Source organism: Trachinotus anak, unplaced genomic scaffold (assembly GCF_046630095.1).
Source record: "Trachinotus anak isolate AG129_WGS33_773 ecotype Australia unplaced genomic scaffold, CSIRO_AGI_Tana_v1 ptg000009l, whole genome shotgun sequence".
NCBI lineage: Eukaryota > Metazoa > Chordata > Actinopteri > Carangiformes > Carangidae > Trachinotus > Trachinotus anak.
The window spans coordinates 15,266,502-15,291,981 of record NW_027273860.1 but is presented as its reverse complement, the minus strand read 5'-3'; the positions used below and the strand labels follow the sequence as shown (position 1 = coordinate 15,291,981).

Genomic DNA, 25,480 nt, shown 5'->3' with positions numbered 1-25,480 from the left:
GCCTCTCTCTCAGGCATAGATGTAATGAGGGAGCATGGGAAACGGGGCAGCTGAGTGTTTCCCCACCATCCATTCCTCCAAGCTTAGCTGGATGTGAAATGAGACAAATTCCTGAGTATCTCTCTTGTGTCAACTTTGCAACTGTGCGCTAAACACTGGACGGCGGCCCGCCACTCTGTCACCCAGCCAACCCCACTCCAGCCCTACCCCTCTGAGAGGAATGTGACGGGTTCGCCCCAGACACCCGTTTACTGATGACTCCGTGTGTCTGCGGGGTTCTCACACTTCTGCAAACACACAGGTCATGCGTGGAGGAGGGGTCGCAGACCATCTCACGTGTCCGCTCACACTGTGACAGTATATTTGTCAGAAAGGAAAAGAAAGAAGCAAAAGAAAGTAAGAGAGGCTGGAATTTAAAGAAGGTCACAGCTATTAGATATACTTCCTGCCACCACTGGTTTTAATATAGAGTCTCCAAATATTCAAGTGGGGAACCTCATGATCCTTGTTTAATGCATTCCTATGCAGCAAAGGATCTTTTACAAGGAAACACCAACCAGACACACTTGAACATGGCAGTGGACCCTTGCATTTCTAAATAAGACCAATAATCAAACAAAAAACTGTGTACTGACTCAGTGCTCAACAGTTCTCCACACTGGTAGGTACAGACACAATTCAGGTGCAACTTGGGGTTTTTAAAAGTAAAAGTCCTATTCATTTGATCAAATACAATGTTAGATGACCAACTGCTCTTGTAGTGCCATTAATATTCAGCAGTATGGACCAGTTCACTTTCAGATTTCGGGTCGCTTTTGGATGAATTCATCTGCCAACTGCAGTATGAAAGGAAATCTAAAATCCAAAGAATGAACAGTCATTCAATAAAAGAAGCCTTTCAAATGGGAATTCAGTGATGAAAAAGTACTTCCGGAACCAGCTCTTCCCACTTTGCATCTCCATTGAGGTAGGATCCCAGCCCTAATCCAGAGTGGCTTACAATGAGTGCCATTGCAGAATAAACTTCTGGACTAATTCCATGGCTCACAAAGAAAAGCAAACATCATATGTTTTGTTTTATGACCTGTCAGAGCTCAGTTGGTCATCTGAGAGTATGTACGACCCAGTGAAGCTCTGGTCAAACACAGTGAACACAAAATCAAACTCAGTGGAACTAATGAGGGTGGTCATTACATAACAAACTCCTACTGTTGTCACATAAAAAGACTCTGCAGACCTGATCTCCTCTTCCTGCTGCCTCACAGTTTTTCCCATGTTCCCATAGAGAGAAACAGCCTCACCTGTGCCATAGCAGATCTTTAAAAACATCCTGCGGCGGCTTGCGGTGGCAGATGCAGACAAGCGGAAACACAACTTTCCCTCTCTCTTCATAGAGGTATCAGTCTCTCCACAGCAGCCTGAGCTCATACAGTCCAACCACACAAGAGAAGCCCATGAGAGAGAAGAGAGGGAGGGCCAGAGGGAGGGAGGGCTGTCCAGCAACCCCAAGCTGTTTGTAAAGCTATGTTTGTAATTCCAGCTAGCACTTTACTTGAGGTACGTGGTGGTGCATTACAAATAGATTATAATCCCATCCATCCTTTTAATTCTCAAACCTTGGACATTTTAATTCTGAACTTCACAAACAGTTGCAGACTTTAGGATTCAAACTAGAAATATGATGGTATAACACTTTTGAAAACGATAGCACAATCAAACCTTCAAATTCTGGGAAGACAATGACTGCTATCACAGAGATGCTACCATTTACTACACCTGCCATCTTGAATCCTTAAGAGCCAGGGCTGGATCGAGGTGATTGAGGATTAAGGTGACCTAAAATTAAAAAAAATAAAAAACTACTGGACTTGTATGTTACTAGTGCTACGGGAGGGGCATAATTTGGGGAGTACTGAAAGACACCTTTGCCAATGTATTCTGATGTAGGGGTCATCACTTTTTGTGGCGCTAAGGAACCTTACCTTCGCTTCAAGTGGAAAACGTTTATGTTGTCTGTGTTTTTTATGAACTAGAAATTCAATACGCTTGTTCTTCAAAATTACCTTTAGACTTGAAAGAGAAGAACTCTATATTTATGGACTTGGAGCTCAGCCTATTATGCAAGGATTTCCATAAGTTTTGAATTGGATTACCAGCATAAAATAGGCGTCCTATTGTTTCATATTTTGTTTTGGCTGCATTCAGAGTAAACTCTGAAGCCTTTTGTGTGTGAAAATCCCAGCAGATCAGCAGTTTCAGAAATACTCAAACCAGCCCGTCTGGCACCAACAACCATGCCACGGGGAGATCACATTTTTTCCTTATTCTGATGTTTGATGGGATAGAACAATTACATGAATAAGCAGATGTACTGATGTTCCAAATAAAATGCTTGTTGAGTGTATCAAAATTCATCTGTTTTAATAGTATTAGCACTAGAATCAAGGCATTTCAAATCATGCCCAGCTGCATATAAAATTTGGTCACTAGCTGTGTTGTTGTATTGATATACAGTCCAACCCATACTTCAGGATATCACGGCATGGGCTGTTATAATATAATTGCATTTATAGTAATATTATTCTGACTATATACTGCAAAAAATTAAATGTTAAAAAATATTGCATATGGCAGGAAATGCTGCAATATTCGATATTATATTAGGCCCAGGCCTATGTTGTGCTACAATTGTTTTTACCAAAACAATAAATAAATGCAAGGTTGAGCTCAACATCTGGCTGCACGATGTGAACTTGAGTTGAAAAGCGTAAGTTCCACACAGGCCCCGACACTGATAATCTGCTGTGATGTGCTGCAGACTGAAACACACAGAGACCCACGCTGTGCTCCTCATACTGGCCTATTAAAAGGACTCACAGAGAAGGTGGCAGTTAGCACTTGGCACCAGTGTCGTCCTGGCAGCTTTAAACGCTAAAAGCCCTTTGAGATGCCTTCAAACACAAATGCACTGACTACAGCACTGTGAGCAACTGCCACTGAAAACAAAACATACAGTTACCAGGAAAAAAAAAAATGGCCTGTCCGTGCAGACTTCTGGATCTGCTGCACAGTTGCTAGGTTTGAGGTTTTTCCTGACCAAACTATTTTTAACCACAAGCATTGGTTCTCAGTTTAAAAAGAAAAGAAAAATAACTGTGGGAAATCGACACGCCCAGACCATTTTCAACTGATTTAAAGTATTTTATCATATTTTATGAATAATGCTAAAAAAGAGAGTTCAAGGAAAAAATATTACTGTGCTTTACACCTTTCACTGGGTTTATACTTGATGCTGAGGGTTAACAGTAGTCCCACTGCAGGTTTTGATTCATAGTTCAGCGTTGGATTTCATGCATCGATAGCACCACAAACGTTAGACTGATGTATTGTACGGAATCGGGTCACATCATGCTAATCTCCCTACAGAAAAGGGGACTACTGCCATGCAATTACAATCAGGCAGTATTATGCTTGAATTATACATCCATGCAACTTCTATTTCCCGTCCACCTACAAAACAGGCAACTACCGCCACGCAGTTCCTGCGTTTTTATGTTGTTATGTTTTTTTTTTCCATTTATTGTGATGCAGAGTGGTGATTGGGGTGATCAGGCTTACAGTTGAAATGTCTGTTAAATGTGAAAAGCAGCAGTTCAACTTCCTTCATGTTGTCTTCCTATCAACCTCTTCCACTGGTATAAGAGATCACAAGCAACCGAAGCTGACCAATCACAGGTCTTGTGTATGTCATATGGTATCTCCAGAGCCTTAACCCTTTACTACCCAATAAATCCAGTCAGCAGAACAAGGACTGCCGTCGGCAGCTGCAGGCTAGCTGTTTAACCATGAACGATGGCTTGATGAGCAGCAGTGGAACTTTTCAAATTAAATATCGAAATATAGCATCTTTTAATGATTCATCTGTAATTAATAGTAGCCATATGCCAAAGTAAGATCATCCACGATTTAAGGTCGTCAGCCTACAAGATATGTTTTTGTTTTTCACAACATTCTGAGTAAAAACTCAGGAGATCAGCAGTTTCTGAAATACAGAAAGTTCACAGAATTTTTTCCCCATTCTGATGTTTGATGTGAACATTAACTGATGCTTCTGACCTTCATCACCATGATTCAATGCACTGATTATTTTATGAATAAGCAGGTGTCCAGGTGTTTCTAATAAAGTGCTCGGTGGGTATCCCACTGACAGAGAGAGAAGCTGCGGTAGAGGTGGCTATACGAGCAATTCACTTGATGTTTGTCATATTGATAAAAATAAAGTTGATTCAGGAGCCGTTATGCTTGTGACCCACAACAACCTGCACAGCTACAAGTCTCATCCACACACATTCAATTTTTGTCACAATTTTCCTGTTACATCAGAACAACACCAATTCTGAAACTTCCTTGAATAACTGAAAAGATAAAAGATGCAGGCAACATGAGGGTTGTTTGATTCCTGTACGTGTGCGAAGGCCTTCTGTTTTAACAATAATACAAAAATAGTGTCATAGTATCTCAGTATCACATTACTGTTGAGTTTCTTGATTATGATCCCAGTCTAAAAGTAGGAAACCCAACAGAATCAGCAGGCTGAGCGGCAGCAGGTCCAGACAGCTCCCACAGTTCTATTACTGTTGTGTGCTGTGGTTTCTGAGTTCACCAGACTTAACTCCTTGTCGTTATGTGAATTAGAGAAGGTAGTATTTCCTTACACTGTGTCCACAAAGTTTGGAATAGACTTTGGGTTTTGTCCTAATAAGCTCCACTCCCTCAGGGAATCCATCAGACAAGTCACCAACGGGCAGACTGGATGATCTGGGATATTCAGGCTCATGTGGGGGTCACAGCACTGGGACTGATTCTACTGCAGTGTGAAGTTGCTTCAACAACACAGAGGGATTTTAAAGGCTTATGCAGTCAACTCTACTCTGAGTCATGTGGTATGAACCAGCACTTGACTTTTGAGGTTCTCTTTAAAGAGTTAAGTCAAAGTAAAGAATAATTATGCTCTTCTGACACGGGACACCACAACTAACAGCAATATAAGCCTCCTGTGACATGTGGTTTCAACTACTGAGTCAGTAGCTGGAGTCATGTGAGTCTTTGAAACTCATATATAAAGTGTATTAGCAGCGATCCAAAAAACATTAAAGCAGGTAAAAGGTGAAAGGCGCCAATAAAGCCTCAAATCCTCTTACACTGTGTAATGGTTAATTTTAGCATCTGACACCAGTGTGTGCAGTTTTTCATTCAGCTCTCAGGTTGTTAGCGCAGAATCTGAAGAATTTCAGAGGCAGGCATCTGTCCAAGATGAAGTTGATGAATTCTGGGTAATTCCCTGGCATCGTTCACACAATCAGGATACAAAGTGTCACTGTTATACATTCAACAGGCTTTAATTATCTTCAAAGTGACCTTGTAGGCAGGGTGTTCAGACTGACAATAGCACTGTTTTAAAAAAAGACAAACAAAGCTCTGTATCGGTGAGAGTGTGTTGTTTCATGTACCAATAAGACAATCATTGGATCTACAACGCACAGTATGTAACTTCTGCAGTCTCTCAATCAAAGCAACAGGAAAAGATGGAGTTTGGTCCCGAGGTTTTTACAGGGAGCCAAATTATCTACAGAGGTCTCCTCTCCAAAACAAGCAGATCCGGAGATTAGAACCGTTAAAGCAGACGCAAGGTTGCTGCTCACCTTTATTACATTTGTTTCTTTGATAACTTATAAACCAGACATTTGGGAGATTTTTACCAGCAGACAAATTCTCCGCAGAGGTGTCCTCCTCTCCATAACTAAAAGACCAAGGGATTAAACCCATAGAAATGACGATTAAAAATCAGCCAACCACAATGCCAACGCATGCACACAGGGGGATACGACGACAGACAACCAAATGAAACAGGCAGTTATCATGATTAAAATTATGTATTTCTCTAGGTTTGCCAATTGCTGGAGGCATTTGGGATAATGTAAGTACACAACTCAAAGAAATATTTACCAAAGGTCTAGTCATTTTTAGACACGTTAACGTGGAAAAGTTACATATTATAACTTGAAATAAGTTACTTACTATAAAGACTCCTCTACCCGCAGCCTTAGTTAGGACCAAACAAATCAGGTTTCTGGTTGATTTGACTTTTAAGAAATAAGCTTAACATCAGAGAAGATCTTCACAGATGGGGAATACTGCCTTTATCACTGAGACTCCCTCAGTACTGGTTTAAGGAAATAAACTGTTTACAAAGACAGAATAAGTCTAAAAGAACTTGTATTGTCCAGAAACTAGGGGAGCTTGGTGGGTACCAGATATTTATACTTATTATTTGTCTTATAATGGTAAATATACAGGGCATGAATTAGTACAGTAAATTGCACATCTAGATGCTCTGTGTGTGATTGGATAAAATGTTCAACAGGTGATGCTGCAGTGGAGCTTAAACCTTTTTCTCCTCCTGTAAGTGTAAAGGTGCACAGCAAATTTCACGACAGAACCCAAGCATTATATTACTGAGATACTGGTGATAAAGACAGAGAGACATGGAGGTGATAATACTTATACTGCTCAGTGGAAGTAGTGAAAAAGTATTTCAAAATAATGGTTTAAAATAAAGCAGTTGCACAGCAGTGAGATTTGAAAAATGGCATCTCCTGAGTACTTGTTTTCAAACTGACATTTTTCATGGCCAAAGGCACCAAACAGGCTTCGGCACGACACCATTCAATCTCAACATGCACACCATCACACCCTGCACCACAGCCACAAGCCAGAGCAGACAACAGAGAGTGTATTATCACACATGTTCAACTGATATCCTGACAGTGCAGTACAATAACTGCAAATATGGCTGTTTAAACCTCACAGCCAGCACTGGTGAAAAAGTTCCAGCCAACCCGTGAGACAAACAGCTCAAAGCTCCAACAATAACACAATTGCGAGTCCATATGAAGCTACATTAAAGGCCTCTCTGCGATTTTTTTAACAAGCAGAACATACTCAAAAACTTGGTGATGTCCCACTGATCATTTAATTGGAACCTTTTAGCGACAATGTCAGGAAAAACTGTGATAACCTTAAGAATCTAATGAATCTAATGCTTTTTTGTGGAATGTTTGTTTGGTTGTCTGTGCAAGCAGGTTATTATGGCCTACAGTCACAGTTTATTGCTGGTGACCTCTAGTTGCCATACTAATTATGATGGGAGCCAAGGGAGACTTGGGGACTTAACTATATGAATTACTGTGAATTCCTGTAATGTAAAAGAAATTAAAAAGATGAATTCTCTTCTTACCTGCCCTCTTACCTGTAGAGGAGCAGACTGGCATCTGAGTTTCTGAGGACAGAAAAAGAAAAATAACACACTGATGAATACAACATTTTTGTTGGACATTTATAGGATTCATCTTTTGAGGAATAATCGACTCATGTTTTGAATATCAAAAACTGTAGTCAGTTTGAATTTGCAGCAGTTACAGTGAATTCCAATGGTGAGCTTCATCCATAGTAAATAAACAGCATCAAAACATCCACAGAAACTCTGCAGACCATTTCTGTTCTGCATATTGTATCATTATATAACTGTAAAGACAAAGCCTCACTAGGATTATTAGTCACTCCAAACTACCCTGGGCCATATGGTCTCTAAATAATGTGATATTTTCTAGCTGTATCGCAATACACAATATATATGTCGATATTTTGAAATCTCCTCAAAAGCACTTCATAAATGCACAATTTGAAAATCACAGCAGTATTAAAAGAAACAACTTCACCCTTAATAAAAACAGAGCTCAAAGCAACAAAGAAGTGCATTCAATAAGAATCCCTGAGAAACACATTTAATCCAATTCTGTTTCTTTTTAGACCCAATTTGTCCGCCTCCATCTTCATTTACCGTTTCTGAACACATATAAACTTGCTTTGGCACTTCACTTATTTGGCAACTTTACAACATCCCACGTGGAAAAAGCTGATGTACAAAGTTCCACGTCGTATATTATAACATACGTAGTATGTTCGTCATATCCGCCACCCCTAAACTACCCTGTAGGAGGAGTATTCTTTTTTAAATAATTCACTTTGCAACTTATTTGTACTACAACTGCTTTGAAAACATGTGCTGACAATCTCATAACAAACCACAGTCTCAGTTTGAAGGTTCAACAGCGGCTGAAGAAGCACTGCAGCCTCATAAAAAAGACTCACTGGTGTTCTTATAAACCACAGCCCTTCTTTAAGATGCAGCGGTTGCAACATATGGTCTGTCAGTGCCGCTTTGATGCTCATGGAAAACAGGACTCCTTATAAAGAAGACTTACAGCTGCTTGACAAAATAAAATGAACACAACACCATATGATGCATTAAAATGAGGGTGGTGACAGGCAATAAATCACTCAAACGCTACTTCAGGCTGGTGCTTACTGTATTAATCCATGGTGATACAGCTGTTATGGCTATGATATAAAGAGTGGGAAAACGAATGAGGGGAAGAGCCATTCAATACCCAAATCTTAAACTATCAATATCCTCCATCTTAGTGGGCAATTAATGGGAAATGCTATGACAAAGCTGAACACTAAAGCAAAATTAAACAAGGCAATAAGTACAACCCCCATCTGACTTTAGAATGAACCAGAATCAATACAAGGGCCATGTGGTTTATTGAGTGAGAGGTCCTAGAAGAGATCCTGCTCCAGAGTATACCTTCAGCACGACAGTTACCTGAAGCATACAGCCAAGAATGCCCAGATCCATCGGGCACGAGGGGTCACTGAATGGTTTGATGAGTATCACCAGATCTCAACCAGTGGAACACCAATGAGAGATTTTGGCCCGGATGTGTTAAACAGCGGTCTCCACCACCATCATCAAAACACCAAATGAGGGAATATGTCTTGGAAGATTGGTGTTCATCCCTCCAGTGGAGTTTGGAGACTTGTAGAATCAATGCCAAGTAGGACTGAACCTGTTCTGGAGGCACATGGTGGCCCAACACCTTACTAAACTGTCGCATGTCTGTAGTTGTATTAGTTGTGTGTGGGAAGAAGATTTTAGACACAACTATTTGACAAGCACAAAAAGAAGAGACAAAAAAAAAACACATTTTAATCAAGAGCTTTTCAATTCCCACTAAAGAACCATATCTGAAATATCAGTGAAGACAAGTGTACAGGCTGCATGTCTGCAGACATCCATGAACTGAACCTTGAAATCCAACAGCGCATAGAGGAGGTGGATCAGTCTGGGTGGATGTGAGCCACTATATCTCTGTAGCTGCTGAGCAGAGAGGAGCCTGCAGGCAGATTCAAGACATGACTTTGCTTGTCGCCGCAGTCAGAAAACAAGAACGTGAGCCAGGTCGACTGATATTTTTTCACCTTGAGGACCGACCCCTTTCCTGACACGCCCTTGTCTTACCGAGCTTGATAATGGTTTTGTCAAGTCAATGTGCACTGAGTCAGGACAGACTTTCGTGACGCACTGAAGTACTGACATCATGAAGTGAACATGAACATTTCGACTGCCGTGGAAACACATGACTGATTCTTAAATACATCCTGCAACAGGCTAATTCAGGTCAGGACTTCTTGCCTCTACACCTGAACTGACACCTTGTTGCCTCAAATTATGCACACAAGCAACTGTTTTGCATTAACACATAAACCAAACTCATTAATGTTTACAGGCAAAATAAAATACCTGGATTCCTGTTTTCTCTTTTAGCATATCAGACCGACCTTGATTGACATTTCTGTGTTTGCATTTGGTAACAAAAGTAAAGTTAAGGCATGCTGAAGGTTAGTCACCTAGAACTATCAAAATGTTGGTGCAACTGATGCTGGAGGAAAATTGGTTTACACCTGGCAGGCAGGTCCGCTGGCGGGTTGTGTTGGTCAAAGGTTAAAGATGACCCTGGGAGGGGCTCACGCAAAGGTCATGCAAAGCTCTCTGGCTGACCCTTAAATAGGATCAAGTACAACAATTTACTTACTTATACTTATGTCACTGACAATACAATTTATATGTATTCACATTTGTGTCGAAAACTATTCGACTTGTCATCTGGTACCACAACCGCCACTGTTATTGCAAAATTGGCGCAGCCGAAAGACTTGGCCGGTCGGTTGTCGCTCTCTCTCACTCCCCCTCTCTCATTCTCTCTCTCAAACAAACTGATGGACCTGTCTGTGAGTAGCCCTCCCTTTCCGTGCACAACCTGGATCGAAACATGATCGTGGCACAAGCACTGTGTCCACTGCAGTTTGGCATGCACTAAGAGTGCAGAGGGCAGTGAATCGGTACGATTGTATGGTTCGTATTGGTTTGTAGTACTGAACGGGGTCAACAGCAGCTACTGTGCACAGCTACAGTAAGCCCCGAGGGGAAAACAGTGAGGCAACACCTGCACTGCTTGAAGCAGGCTAAACTTTGTGCTGGAGTTAGTGTGGGTAGTATGGCTATTTCTTGGAGGCAGTATGTACCAGTATATTAACCTCACAAAAAACCAGGAGAAAATACTTGGTTGTTTACTTTGGGCCAGCGCTACTCCTACTATTTCAGGACACAAAAAACGGAGCTTGTAATAAGTATATCTGGACCCCCCCTGAAGTTTTGATAAGCCTTATTTTGTGTTTCATATGAGCCATGTAGCCATACAGCCTGTGAATGTTGTGTGAAGTTCACCACACTCTTGTAGACTTGGAATACAATCACATTACTGGTTTGATTTGCCTTCAAAAACAGGTTTCACCCGTTGTAAACAGGTTCCTCCACTGAAGAGACCAACAGTCAGCCAAGGATCTTTGGCGTAAACATAATCTGATAAGCAGATGTGCTGCTCCAAACTCGTCTGCGCCTGGTCAACTATTCCAAACATTTGTAAAAGATTTTACCAGCTTATCTTTTCAAGGCTCTGATCTGGAAAGATCAATATCCATTCAGTGATAATGGGAACTGATAGATTTGAGATGTGGGTGGGCCACTGTGGCATGCAAAATGCCTCCAGAATTTGCTCAACGTTGTTCCAAAACCTACCACAAACACTCTGTTATGCTTTTCCAAAATGACTTTAACCCCGCATCAAAACATGGGTTTTGTGTTTGTGTTTTCCACCTTAGCAACATGGTAACTGAGGCAGAAAACAGACACCAGTCAGGTGCACTGCCTTTATTTTGCACAGTCAGCGAGTCACTTTCCTGTTTGTTTGTCTGTTTTCTGTGTCATAGAGTGCAGAGCAAGTGCATTTACTGTTTAATCTGCAAACGCTCACCCCACTCAACTTAGAGGCTTTTTCACTGGCATGGTTTGACGAAGTTTTAGTAACACCTGCAATAGTAGCAATACACAGTTTCTGGATCCAAAAACAATGATGATGAGTGTTGATCAGTGATGACCATTTTGATGATGACTATCTAAAATAGAATTTTAAACATGGTGTAGTTGAAGAATTTGACTGATTGAAGAGTCAGTTCTTTAGTTGACCAAACTCTTACAGGTATAACAATCTAAGTGCATGGAGCATTTGCATTTATAACGTGTCCAAATCCACTTTTGCTGGTTTAACAGTGGAAAAAATGGTCGCAGCACCGGGTGCATGGTTCAAAAGGGTTGTACCTAGTCTCATAATAAATCATATTTTATTTTGATTTCACAATTTTGTCTGTACACTCCTGGCAGAATTGGACAAGCGTAATCCTGTTGTTCTGCATCACCTGCTATTTGAAACTACATGAGTCACGTGTGTGTTGAATGTGGATTTTCTATTTCTAAGTGTTCTTGCATTTGCTGTATTTCTGGATTTGAAGCATGTTTCCCATTTGTGTTTCCACTCTTGTATTTGTTTTCGTATTTGTAGCATTTTATTGGCATTTTTTTAATTTGGAGAAATTTTCCCTTAATGTTTTAAACCTTTAGTCCTCGGGGGCCACCATATATTACCAATATACAATTCATACAAACTCACATTTCAGTGCAAGACCAAAAATGTTGCTTTTATCATCACACAAATGACTCATTAGAGCATGACAATGATGCAGTGTGTTTTTGACCCAATGATCATGTAATGTAACAAGTGCATTGTGAGGAGTGATCCAGCAGCAAGTCTGTTTGCAAGGTATTTTATCATTTGACAAACTGTTATCAATAAACTCATTATTATGAAACTGGAACCTTGGTCCACAGTTTATTGATTCCATCCATTGAACAAGGTACAACAATGTGCCTACTTTACTAGAGAGGACTGAGGCCATTAGTAGCAAACACTGTAATACAGAGTGTTACGCTGTATTGAATCTGAACAAGATTGTGGGTCAAATCATATCAGACACCTGTCATATTTCATCTGAAGATTATCAGCTTTTGCCACCAAAGAGAAGATTTAGAGTCCTGGGTCTAACTTTAGCTTCTTTTTTTTTTTTTTTTTTTTTGTATCTATCTGAAATTATGATTCAATTAATCAATCATCTCATAAACACTGCTCATACTCATCAAGAGCCAGTTTTGAAGTTTGAATAAGATGGCACTGACACGTCGGGAGGGGCTCTCACCTGGTACCATCTGAACAGAGCCCAGCACAGCAGGTAAGCGGCCAGGCTGAACTTGGCGGTCCGGTATCTCTCCGGTAGACAGCTGAGATACACGAGCAGCTCCGCCCGCCCTCCGCCGCTCGGCTCCTCTCTGCGGGCCGACCCGCTGTCCTCTGCCGCCGGGTCCCTGCCACCGGCCGAGCTGTCCATTATCGCCCCCCCCCCCGCCCCCTGCTGCTCTTCAGGTTGTACGCGGTCCACAGAAAGTTCACAGATCACCTAGAAAAACCTCGGATTTGTGTCGGAGCGACGCCCGGCAGCTCGAAAAAGCTCTCCCATACTGTAAGAGCCCCTGGCCCAACTTTTCTCTCCCAGGCACTTGCTGCTGATGAAGATGATGCCAACTACGACGCGCACCAAGCCAATCGCGTACGTCCAAGATGCAACTGAGCCCGGAACACCTCCAGTGCCAGAGCATTTAATCTTTCAAATTAAAAGCCCCAGGACTCCCCCTCAGATCCAAACTAAGTACCTGCTGCTTGTGCAGTCACCGCCGGCGGCGTCCTCTCTCCTGTGTGCAGCATCAGTGATGGCTGACAGCGCCCTCTGCTGGCACAATGATTCAGCACATTCACATACATGACCCTATTGTTTTCAAAATGGCAAACTACTGTATACTCAGTTGGCAGTTTGTCCTCTGTCTTCTTCTGTTTAGCGAGGTGTTGTGTTGTTTGTGCTGCTGTTGAAATGTACTGTGTTACAATGACAGATGTATCTCTTATTTAGTCCATACCATGTCTGACTCAATGAAAAATAGTACTAGTATAGTATAATAGTTCATTTCTACTGAATTTCATGAAAACAAGAGTTTAACTGAATTGTGCTTCCTCAAAATACAAATGTTTTAACTAGAAAAAATAACTAAAGCAACAGAGTCCTATACTGTTCAGCACACTGTCCACACCTTCACCTCTGCCTAGGAAACTCCTTCTTTGACTGTATGTTCAATCATTTATAAAGCCCCTGGGGCTTTTTCACCCACATATAATTCTGATTAACGCCACACTCTGCACCGCTGCTGCTGCTGAATGTCGTAGGACCTTTTTCCAGAGCTTTCAACAGCATCTTACAGTTTTCTTCAATGAATCCTGTCTTTATGGCATACCCGCAGAGATCTTAAGGTATCTCAAGGTCTTGAGGTTTCCGGTAACTACTGACTCCTTGTGACTTGAGACTCCGGTTAGATGTTTGGACAGTCTGCCTTGTGGTCCTTTTGATTTATCAGTTATGTGCTGGATGACGGCGTAGATACTGGGACAGAGCAGTTTGTTTGAAGTCTTAAGAGACATAGTCAAGTCATATTTGTTCAAGATGTCCCATGTGCAAGTTAGCAACAAGTGGGTAGATGGCAGTCACTAAAACAATAACTGTTATTATTGCCCGGACAAAGTAACAGAGTAAGTAAGAGACCATTAAAGGGTTTTAACAACATTGTGATAATGTGCGAAGTGGTGTCAGGTGTTGCAATGTGTTGTTTCATCTACTTCAGTGTCATTATGTGTTTTTGTGTTGTATGAATATGGTATTTTCAACAGATGTACAACTGAAATATTCAACTGACAGTGACATAACTGGCTCAAAAAAGAGAAAACTGAACCATGAAACCTACAGTAGATACAACTTAACAATCTGTGCACAGTGTATTACACACAACAACCAATGACACCACATAAGATCACTGTCAAACATCTTGAAACAAGCTTATAAATAATTAAATTAAATAATTATTAATAAACCTAACACTGTTTAGGAATGAGCTTCCCACAACACAAAATGATTCTTTCCACAGGAGTCTGTAACTGTAAGTTGTACATTATCAATGCAAGCACAGATATACAGATGAAGAGCCACACCCTTTAGTTGATTTCAACTTTGTGCAGATCCTCTGCAGTGATGTACACCACCTGAAACAACACAGAGAGAATTATATATCATTACATTACTGATTATATTACGTAGCAATGCTTAAAGTGCATGCTGTGTATACAGTTGCTCGTTTAAATTGGTACAAATAGATATTAAGTAGGAATTTGGTTGCATTTTTCCCACATTGTTAGAGGAAAGGAGTCTCCTGTCTATTAGAACCACAACCTAAAGCTCCAACTTTACATTTCACATTCACATTTATACATTTGTCAAAACCTTCTGGTCCAAACAAATGATGTACAGTCCAGCTGACAGTAGATCAAGAGGAAGCTACTGAGAAGGAGTGCATAGCAAATAAGATGTTGATGCTGCGTTTATTTGTTTTCATTGATTTATTTTTAATGAGAGAGAGAGAGAGAGAGAGAGAGAGAGAGAGAGTTGTGTTGTACCAGTGCACAGATCGAGTTAAGTAAATTTAAGTAAATGCATGTTGATCGGGTGAAAATCCTTCTGGTGAGGGTTACGTGCCACAGCTGACTTCAGACATCAGAGGAGGAGAATGGGTATGACAGGTGCAAAGAAAAAACCCACAGTGCACCTGAACAACAACCATCCTAAGTTAGTTATGTTTCTGAAGCAGAAAGACTTGGAGTGGACTCTGCAGTATATATTTACGTCGGTGTTTTCCCACTGATCTGTGTGGTTGCATGCTGTATTAAAAAAATAATACTATGTCATTTGCTATTAATTTCCTTGGACAACATTACAACCAGAAGTGTCAAGGAAAAATAAAATATCATATACAACGAATCTTGCACATCAACAGCATCTGAAAAAATGTTGCAGGTCGGTTCCTTTTGCTGGAGCAAATCAACATCTTCAAAAAGCCTGAAAAGACATCAAGGAAAGAAAACACGGAAGGGTTGGAGGGCACAGGTGAAAGAAAGGGGGGGGCATCATCTATCTATGACTACAGAGCAGAGAGATACGGAACAAGGGAACAAAAAGGAAAAGACACACATGTTGGAAAGCAAGTTCAGACAGCAACAGGAGATTGAACGCCTCACGTGGGAGAGGCAGCAGCTCAAGAAGCAATGGAGGAGGGAGGAATGACAGCAAGAAGGACAGCATCAACAAACTCCAGGGAAACATCATATCCAGGCTGGCAACCCTGAGCATCCTTTGACTTCTTCAGGATAAAATAATCCATCACAAATCTTGTCAAAGCTACTTCCAAGGGCTGTAGCACCTTGCAGCAGACAACAACACCACCTTGCACCAGACCTTAATAACCACAACTGGTTATTCAGCTATGTTGAATTATTTTACTTCTCTCCCATATGTCTGTATTTTGTGTTTTTTTTTACTTTGTACATTCGTGGTTTGGGTGTGCATGCTCGTTTATGTCATAGACTGTTATTTGATTAATCAAAAACATCTTATATGTATCTATATAAGGTCAGTGGTGAGAACTGTTACAGGACCAGTGTCCAGAACCCACTGTACATCTGTACATTAATTACTTATTTACTTTGGAGCTGAGCTGAAATGACTTCAGAGACAAAATTAATTGTGAAAAGGACTCACACTCACCTGATCATGGCAGGGGTCAGGGTAGTCACAGATGTCCCGTGGGAAGACAGAACGTATCAGCATCTTCACCTCTTCGGGGTAAACATAGGTGGGCTGACACAGATTCCCCTTCTTCACACCGACCTTGTGAAACATCTGGAATAAAAGTCAGAGGAGGACAAAGAGAAAAAAAAGAGGAAAAGTGGAAACAATATTTCATGATTGATTGTGTAAAACACTAATCCTTAAGGATTCGGTCATTCAGTCAGTCCAATCAGTACATTTATTTTTTCCATCCATCCACACATTCAGTTTCTGCTGCTTCTCCAAGTCTGGGTCATGGTTGAAGTCCAGACATTCTTCTCCCCAGCCACATCCTCCTGCTCCTTCCGGGAGACCCTAAGTCATTCAAGCCCAGATATAATATATCCCAGCCACTGGCAGCGGGGAGAAGGGCTGGGAGAAATCCTGCTGTGTTGCTAAGACCCTAACCCTGATTACTGGGGACCCTCTATAATAATTATATTAAGTCTACAGTAGGGGAGTGAATGAGCAAACCCTGCTACCAATGACAAGTCCTCCAAACTTAACACTGAAATAAGCCAGTTGTTGTTGCCTTACAAAATGACCCATATGTTCTTGTAAAGCATTTTATAACTTGTTTTTGAAAAGTGCTATTATAAATAAATGTATTATTATTATTATTATTATTATTATTACATGAGAATCAATGTGCAAAAGATATATGGTTAAAATTTGTATATGACAGAATAAATCAATGGCTGTAACACGTTTGATTGTATCACGTGAACACGGACCAGTTTCCTCTGCAGGAGTCTGTAGACCTTCCTCCGACGGGCGTGGTCACTCCTCAGTCTTTTGGCGGTGTGGATTAGTGATGCTATCCACGCAGGCAGTCTGAGGAAAGGGCAAGATTTAGGCATTTTAAGTGTATTTAGATGGTTTTTTCTGAGCTGTTTATGACGACATAACTCATCACTTCACCATCTGATAAAGACCGACCCATGGCGTCAGTATACCAATTTACATTAAATAATGCTTGTTTGCATACATAGCACGGACTATGGGCTACACACACCTAATGTTAGGTCACTTAAACATGGTTTGAAGCAGGTAACTGTAGCACAAGTAGCCTTTAGTTAAACAGCTAAATCTAAAATCACAGCAACTAAAAACAAAAGGGATAATCTCAGTTTGTGTTACTGGCTGAGAATCCTAGGAGGGGGAAGTCGAGGGGAACTATGAGCTTACCCGAGTGAACAGCAGAGATCAACATGCTCATCCATGAGAAGGTTCCTGAGAGGTCTGTGAAGCAAAACAAAAGTTTGTCTGGACGTGTTTTACACAAATCCACAGTCAGAGGCAAATACAAGTTGTTCTTGGTTTTGTAAAGTCAAATCTAAAATCATCAGATTCTTGGCTCAAGTCCAAATCATGTGACTTGAGTCCACACCTTGGCCATGCAGCCACCCCATACTGCATCACAGTCCAGTCTATGAAATGTCATAAGTCATGAGACCAAGGTTACATATTCTGAGTCCTTGTTTTGCTTGATCAAAAGTCAAAACTCAGAGATATTAGTTTAAAATAATATCTGAGAAAACAGTTTATATTTGTACTTAATCAGACAAAATTCACAATTGATGCAGTTTAATTTCTGCCAATCGTCCAATTGATTAATGGACTAATTGCTTCACTATAAATGATGATAATTATTTAGTCTATTAAAGACAACGATGTGGTGTCACCTCAAACCTTCATGTATAAACTCTCAACCCTGAGCAGCTCCAGTTACAGACTCTAACAACTGCATCTTGCATGAATCACCTGCAACAGTCAGCCACAACATGCTAATTGCTAAATACGACTGAATTAAACATTAGCTTCGTTTTACCTGCTGGACCCAGAGACTGCGTTTGAGAAATTCATTTGATATAACTTCACGTTCACTGCATTTTACAAGACGAGCGAGTGCTTTCCATTAACCTTATTCGTTTCTGTCCCTTCAAGTGAATCCAGAAAGTTTTTAAAGCCCAACTATCGTGAATGACGCCTGCAGCCTACCTGCTCCCGCTTGCGATCATCTTTTTCCTCTTTGGACAAATGGAAACGTCCTGACTGATCCTCCGGGCTGAGGCTCTGTGACAATAAACCGGTCGTTTAATATCCTGTATGTGATAATGTAATCTGACAAGGGCCACTCTGCTGCAAATTAGTATTTTATTTTTCTAAAAATACTTTTAATTAAGTACATTTTTAAATGAATGTATCCTTTTTTTTTTTTTTTTTTTTTTTTACTACAAGAAACAAATGATTTTTGTTCAGTCTGGGTCTTGGTTTATAGCTCTGGATTTCAATTCTACAAAAAAAAAAAAATCTCCCACCTCAACATATCTCAAACATTAAGCCAGGGCTGATTAAGGATCAAACCACATAATATGTTGTTAAAAACCTTTAGGCTTCTCCCATATTTTTATAAAATCATAATCAATATTTGATGTAGGTAATATAAGGCTTCAGCATTTTTCGTTTTAGGCAAATCATGTGGACATTTTACAGAGTTAGTTTTTTTTTTTCTTTTAGTAAGAAAATCTGTTCCTCTGTTGCAGCTCAACAAGGAAACACTGACCATAACATGGTGACCTGTGTTGGCTCTGTGTTTTGGTAGAGTTTTAACTTTCACTTTGTTCATGTACAGTATGAGGATGATGCAAAAAAAAAAAAAAAAAACATCAGAAGAAATATGATTCTCAAAAACAGAATGAGGCAGAGAAACATCAGAGAAACTGTGATGAAGACAAGGGCGTGGGTTTGGGTTTGTCTTTGATGGGGACATTTTTTGTCAGGTGGCCAACATCATATGCATATTTGTTCTCTCTCTTTTCTCAGTCATATGCACATGAAGAGCTTACTTTAATTTGTGTTTGCTGGCATAACTTGCCTGAAACTGGACTTGTATCAAGATATTTTTTTCCCAATTAATAGAAATCTTGACATGATTTTCAACAAAGTGTTAGAAGAACATAAATGTATAAAATCCTGTACATGGTGTGCTCACCAACATTTTGCAGAAAACACACAAATTTGGCATTTCAGAAATGCTGTGTAGCTCTTAACCCAGACAGGAGGCAAAAAGGCAAGATCATTTGAGATGGGTTCATATATTGGCAGGGACAATTCTGCAACACCTTGACACTGGTATGTACTTACTGTCCATACGTCCATGGAAGTAGATATAATACACATTCTCCTTTTTAATTAAGGGTAGACAGGCGATGGTGACAGATCGTCACGTTGGTGCTGCTGAGTTTGCCTCAGACTTTATGCATGAAATGATTCAGAGACATAACAGGATCTTAGCAGCTGTAACTTCACTGAGAAATTGGGTTTGTAATACTGTAACAGCTCAAAAATACAGACATGGGTGTATTCCAGAAAGTGGGTTTAGTTTAACCCCGAGTTTTCTGTTGCAGAGACAGAGCTCCCTGTGCTGTGAAGCTGAACTGCTCACTGGCAGCTTTTCTCTCTGCCTCCTCCTGCCGAGCCTGAAGAGGCTGTCGGACCCTGTGTTGCATGTCCTCATTCATACAGTCAGCATTAGATCACCTTAATTTGCATAAGTTTACGTCAGTCTGTCATCACTGAGTTGAACTGCCAATCAGGCACTGACATGTTCACCATACAATACTGTAGTAGCCACTGCAAATAATAAACCTGTGTGAAGCTGCGGACACAAAAAAAACACTGATAATTGAATAGTAATTTGTGATTGGTCGCACTGATGTGAACATTCCTATCATAGTTATGTCCTATTGGACATTATGTCGACACGTCTGAGTGTGATTTTAAAACTGGACTAAATGTAATTTTGTTTTGTTTTGTTCAACAGCATTTCAGTCACTGTTTTTAAATCTTAGATATGTTGAAATATAACATACCTCAGGCTCTCACTTACCCTCTGCTGCTGTGGTTTTTTAGAGATAAAGCTACAGTCACACATTAATATTTCTGGCTCGAGTGGATTAAAAAATGAAGGCTCTGCTCTTTATTTACCCGTTGCCATGTTGAATCATAGTATCAAAGCTCCATTGATTATTGCCTTTTTTTCCAATTAGCATGCAAATGCTTAACTGTGAGTGAACAAACTCAAGAACTGACCGAACCAGCTCAGAGTTACACCACTCAGAGTCCAGGATTAGGTTCAGACTTTGTTAAATTCACTTTCTGGAACAGGCCCCAGGACTTTTTTCCTTGAAACAAAAAAAAAAAAAAAAAAAAAACAACTTTAAATGCTCTTTAATTCATTTCATATTGTGTCAGTTCGTGTCACACTGTTATTAACCTCAATAAATAATCTCGGATCTGGTTCTTCTGTGACCTTCCTCTCTTCATTTCAGAATAAAGTCCAGTGGCAGATGGTCGCTTCAGCATAACCTGAGCTTGAGAACAGGTCGATCACACTCGCGTCACCAGAATGTGTTGGCCTGTGGGCAGTTTTCACAGTGTCTCTATGTGAGTCTGCTGGCTCTCAGTATGGTTTGCCTCCGATAGCAGCGAGCATCTCCTGCCTCTCTGCGGCAGTGGGCATGTCAGGTTTCACACCGTTTCTTCTCCTCTCCAGCATTACGTTGTGCTACATGGAAACAAACACAAAAGGCTTAGTTAGACGCAGCTGTGTTGTTTGTATGGAAGGGATACTGCAAATATACCACGTCGAAGTCAATTTTCAAGTCATGGTTAATGGTCCACAGGCTGTCAATAGTGTCTTCTGTGCTCTGGAGGAGCTTTTTTTTATTGACAGTAGGGATTTCACAATAAGGAAGAGAGTGAAAAGGAAAAAAAACAATCCTCACAAAAAGAAATAATAGAGCAGTGCTCAATACAATACACAGTTATTCACATGTACATATCATTTTTTATGCTATGTCCGTGTCAGGGTGTCAAAGTAAATACTATTAAAACTGGCTTTGAAGACACTGAAGTTTGGTTTTTGTTTTGAGAAAATTTCCTTCCTTTTCTGTGGAGAAAGTTCATCAGGTCAGTCCAAAAAACGTTAGTCTAGTTGTAACAGATGAATTAAAATCACACAAAGTATCACACATCTCCATATAAATATATTTTCACACATCTGTGCATTATTTTAAAAGAAACTTATTTTACCTTATTTGTTAATATTTTTTTTTTCCACATCTTAGACCATTTCCAGTTAATAACAGAAGGTGGTGGATTAGCTAAGTTTCTTAGATTGATGTTTATATTATATATTATATTAGTTGGTTGCTTTGTGACTTACAGTGGGCAGTCCTCATCAGTGTCTATGCTACAGGGATCAAAGGATGAAGATAATAACCTGACTGCATCAAAAATGTACCTCTGGATGGTTCAGTTGGTTCTCATCGATACAGTTTTTTATCTTTATAAGGTGAGTTTTATTTTTGCATTTGAAATTATGATAAATCGCTTGATCTGCTGATGTGCAACACTCAATGGGAACATCTAACACTTAATGTTGATAGGCCTTCTTTAGTAATTAATTGTTGATAAGATTGATGCATCCCTCAGTAGCCATACGTTAAATCTCTGCTCTTCAGATTTGGTCAAAGTTTTCCATCGACACCCACACACTGTCCTCACCCGCTCAATGAAGAACATTTAAGTGAAGACATTGTACAAGCGTCTTTTCTACCTCATACGTGTCAACATCACCTACGCACCTGTCACAAAGAGATTATTGATGAGCTGGTGTTAGGATTTCACGTTTTTAAGGAATGGCACAAATTGTAGTGTCCATACAAGATTTAGTAAGGACCAATTTAGCTGGGTGAGACAGGACAGCATGGTCTAAAGCCTCTATTGATATTAAATCCCCTAGAGTACCCATTTAATGATTCAATGGACGCATTACTGTTTTATAACAAATTTTTCATTTCTATCAAGGTTTTTCCAGAATCGAAAAATTCTGATGTTTTAAAAATGAACATATGTTCAGTCATATCAAATCCTTCCTCCTCTCCCACATCAGAATAATATACCATCTTTAAATAAGTCTAATGCCATTTGTTATATGTCCAGTAGTTACTGAGCCACACTGAGTTTCATCTGTGACTTCACTTTGAGTTTTGTGGCAACACAGCTGGCAATTATTTTGTGGTGTAGTTTGTCAAAGGTAAATTGTTTAGATTTATAGAAGCTTCTTCAGAAGTTAGGGGCACATTGCATTGTTTACTGAGATTATAACTATGTTTTCTCATGTCATTCATTGAACTCATGAATCTTTCAATTGCATGAGCAAATACATTTGATTCATAATTTTTACAGAAACTTTCACAGGCAGCAGATATTTCACTTGGGTCTTTTATTACCAAGTCATCTAACTTCAATTATGTAAAACTTTTTGTTGCTGTAAATATTATCTAATGTGACTTTTATTTTGTTGCTCTCTGATTTATGACTCAGTGAGACAATGCTTTTTGTTTTCGTGTTAGTTCCAGTTTTCATTCATGAGTTTCTCAGCTCATGTTTGAGTCATTCTTAATTTTTGCCAGAAGTATTCTGGGTAGTGGTTTTGTTTAAATTCTTTGGAGGTCCTTTCTAATGACTGATGTTAAAAACAAGGTTATTTGCAACAGTCCATAACAAATGATGTATATGTTTATTACAGTGCTCCTAGTGATGTCGGAGAGGGATGAGCTTTTGATTTGTCTCTCTCTAGATTTAACCTTGTACTGATGTGACCTTTTACATTAATGTGACAGCGTTCAGTTCAGACTGGAGATGTGCTACAAGTGACAGGTATGACCTCACCACACGCTCTTCTCGTGGTTATTCAGACATAAGAGCAACATGTAAAATCATCACATGAGACTAACAAGGTGCATGTCTGAAAGAGACTCATAAGTCTGGATAGCTCAACCTCTGCAGCTTCATTTTTTACCATTCTTTTGAGTCCCACAACTTCGTGGAAGTGACAAACTAAATCGCTGAAGAGGTTTTGTTGTTAAAGAAAGTTTGTTGTTTAAGTCCATAAACCTTTTGGTAAAAAAAAGATAAGGACAGCTCATACTTGTAACTCCTCTTTTTTAAACCTTATTAATTAAATTTCCCTTCACTTTTGTGGATTCTCCTCTGTTTTCTACCAAAGGTTCCCTCTGTAGTGCCGACCCTACTACAGACAAAAATGCTTCTTTTATTCCACTTCTGCCCCTCACTGTGCAGATGCCCTGACCAACCAGAGGGTGACGCAGCATCAAAGAGGAGTCGCTTTGCTGTCTTCCCAACCATGAACAAGTGAGCGGAGTCAATACACAGGTATGGCAAAGTTCAGGTGCCTGTGGCCATGACATGAACATGCACAATGTATTCGCAGGTATTTTTGTTTCCCTCCCAGTTTCCTCAATTTGTTTTCTCTGATGCAGGAAAAAAATATATACTCACCCAGTATTTCCTACAGTCCTTATATCTCTGGAAATAGGCTGAACACATACTCTTATTATAGTTGTAGGCATCCAAACATTTATGGGAGGCATCGCTTTCCTGGAAAAGAGAAGCAGTCACAACAAAAGATCAGGATTCGAAAGGTAAAGACACTGCCACATCGCAGCAGCAGGTAGATGTTGGACACGATACAGAATGTAAAGGGTCGGTAAGCTTACTTCGATACACGGGTTTATGTCCTGATTCCGAAGTTTTTTTTCATTTTTACCCATTTGGATCTGTGCACAAATGGACAATATGAAAAGGCTCAGTTTTTTCAAGCAGACATTTCTCAGGAGGGTCCTGCTTTACCAGTGGTTAACTGGGGTGTAAGGGCATACAGTGGAATATTATACTGATTTCTACTGCTTAGTTCATTTGAATATTTAGTCAGCCTCTGTTGGCAGATATGCTGTGATGAAGGCAACAATCAAATGTGAGTATTAGCTGTAAGGCATCCAAACAACGAATCGATTCTACATTCTACAAAATTAATCTTCACAAACTTTTATAAATATTCAAGTTGTTTGAAAAGGATAATATTCTTGCTAACATGAGCTTTGCTCTGTTTGACATCACAGTGGCGTGACTATCTGGGCTTTGCACTGTTGGTCGGACAAAACAAAACATTTCACATGTCACATGGGCTCTGGGGGAACTGGCATGGATATTATCATTTAAGTATACGGAGAATCAAAAAATAGATATTTGTGGGAAAAACTGCAGCTAGCCTCCTAATAATAAAATAGAGACTGATCGATGTAACAGTGCTTTGCAGTAAGGGGCACTGCAACATGCTTGGTTTGAACCTGGCCAGGGACCATTGTGGTATGGCAGTTGATAATTTTGACCCAAATGTTTTAACCATCGGGGGAAGTCGTTTTTCTAGGCTATAAAAATGTACAATTGCTCCAGTATTTTTTTTTTTTTTTAAAAACATTTTCCACTGCATTTTTTTTTGTTTTGTTTTGTTTTTTTGTTTACACAAAAACCTGCAGCTAGATTTATACCACACCCTCATATATTATAGCCACCACACCATTACTTATACTCTGTTCTGTGGATTTCTAAGTAAATTGGTCCAGATATTACAAGTCTGGAAAAAATTCCCCAAAATAATTTACACTTATGGATGAGAACAGTTAAATAAGGTTATGTTTTCAGAAATGCACAGGGAAAAACACATCACAATTGAGCAAGAAATACAGTTAAGAGTCTAATGCACAAAGCCACAGTCAATTTAGAATAAAGTTAAACTTTCAGGTCAGCTTTAGTCCTCAGTCCTATAACCACACTGAGTAAAAATACCTTCATTCACAGATGAGCAGTGGTGTACATTTAAAAACACACACACAAGTCTTACCTAAATGCCCCCCCCCCCCCCCTTCCTGCCAGTATATATAACGTTGCTACACTGTTGACCTTCATTGATTCCACCAAACGGGGAAACTTCGTTCACTTTGCATTGATTTCTCATCAAGATATAACGACTAACATTAGGGCTGAATGGAGACGCAGCTACACAACACCTACCTTTACAAAAGCCAACTTTTATCCAGACTAATGAATTGTGAATGCGCCTGGTATCCTCACCAGTGAAGGTTATCCCGTTTTTTTTGTTTTTTTTTTTGTTGTTGTTTTTTTAAATGACCAAGATATCTGACAAACCTATCCACGTTTCCTGCATTCAGACGTGATGTTGACATTCATGTCCCTTTGAAGAGCTGGCAAGACGTTTGCTTTAAAAAAAAAAAGCTGTGAGCAGCCTTACGCTACATGTAGCTAGCTAGTAATGCTACACAAGCCGTAAGCTACAGCCTCCCTGTCATGCTCAAGACGACTCCACTCTCGTTGCAACAGCGCACCAGGAAAATCACCCACACCGTCACCGACAACTGACAGCAGCGTCAGCCAATAGGAACCTCTGAAGACGAACGACGTCGACTGACAGTCCGCT

At 40.0% G+C, this 25,480-nt stretch overlaps 2 protein-coding genes across 4 annotated transcripts in view; both read right to left on the bottom strand.

The window, feature by feature from the left end:
* arhgef4 (Rho guanine nucleotide exchange factor (GEF) 4) overlaps positions 1-12,719 on the bottom strand; it is a 111,237-nt gene extending 98,518 nt beyond the window's left edge. The window contains exons 1-2 of one of the 2 annotated variants that reach the window (XM_071485556.1): positions 12,553-12,719; positions 7,298-7,339 (exon numbers count right to left, since the gene is read on the bottom strand). The gene's annotated coding sequence lies outside the window, so the exon portion shown is untranslated. The remainder of the gene's footprint in view (positions 1-7,297; positions 7,340-12,552) is intronic. The other variant, XM_071485557.1, reaches the window with a different exon arrangement.
* Positions 12,720-20,330: 7,611 nt separating this feature from the next.
* On the bottom strand, positions 20,331-25,415 carry chchd7 (coiled-coil-helix-coiled-coil-helix domain containing 7). Of its 2 annotated transcripts, none has more exons than XM_071485569.1 (4): positions 25,057-25,415; positions 23,703-23,762; positions 23,485-23,583; positions 20,331-20,683 (listed from the first exon to the last, which is right to left on the bottom strand). In XM_071485569.1, the coding sequence occupies exons 2-4, from the start codon at positions 23,754-23,756 to the stop codon at positions 20,579-20,581; spliced, it is 258 nt and encodes an 85-aa protein (XP_071341670.1). In that variant the 5' UTR covers positions 23,757-23,762; positions 25,057-25,415; the 3' UTR covers positions 20,331-20,578. The 2 variants fall into 2 exon arrangements, with proteins under 2 accessions (XP_071341670.1, XP_071341671.1); XM_071485570.1 differs by having other exon boundaries at positions 25,192-25,385.
* Between the last annotated feature and the right edge of the window lie 65 nt (positions 25,416-25,480).

Bases quoted from the DNA above. Each gene is read 5' to 3' on its own strand.
- chchd7 (XM_071485569.1), bottom strand. From the start codon at position 23,756: ATGGGTAAAAATGAAAAAAAACTTCGGAATCAGGACATAAACCCGTGT. The intron at 23,584-23,702 runs GTAAGCTTACCG...TCTCTTTTCCAG, and splicing joins ACATAAACCCGTGTATCGAA to GAAAGCGATGCCTCCCATAA. The intron at 20,684-23,484 runs GTGAGTATATAT...GTTTCCATGTAG, and splicing joins AGGACTGTAGGAAATACTGG to CACAACGTAATGCTGGAGAG.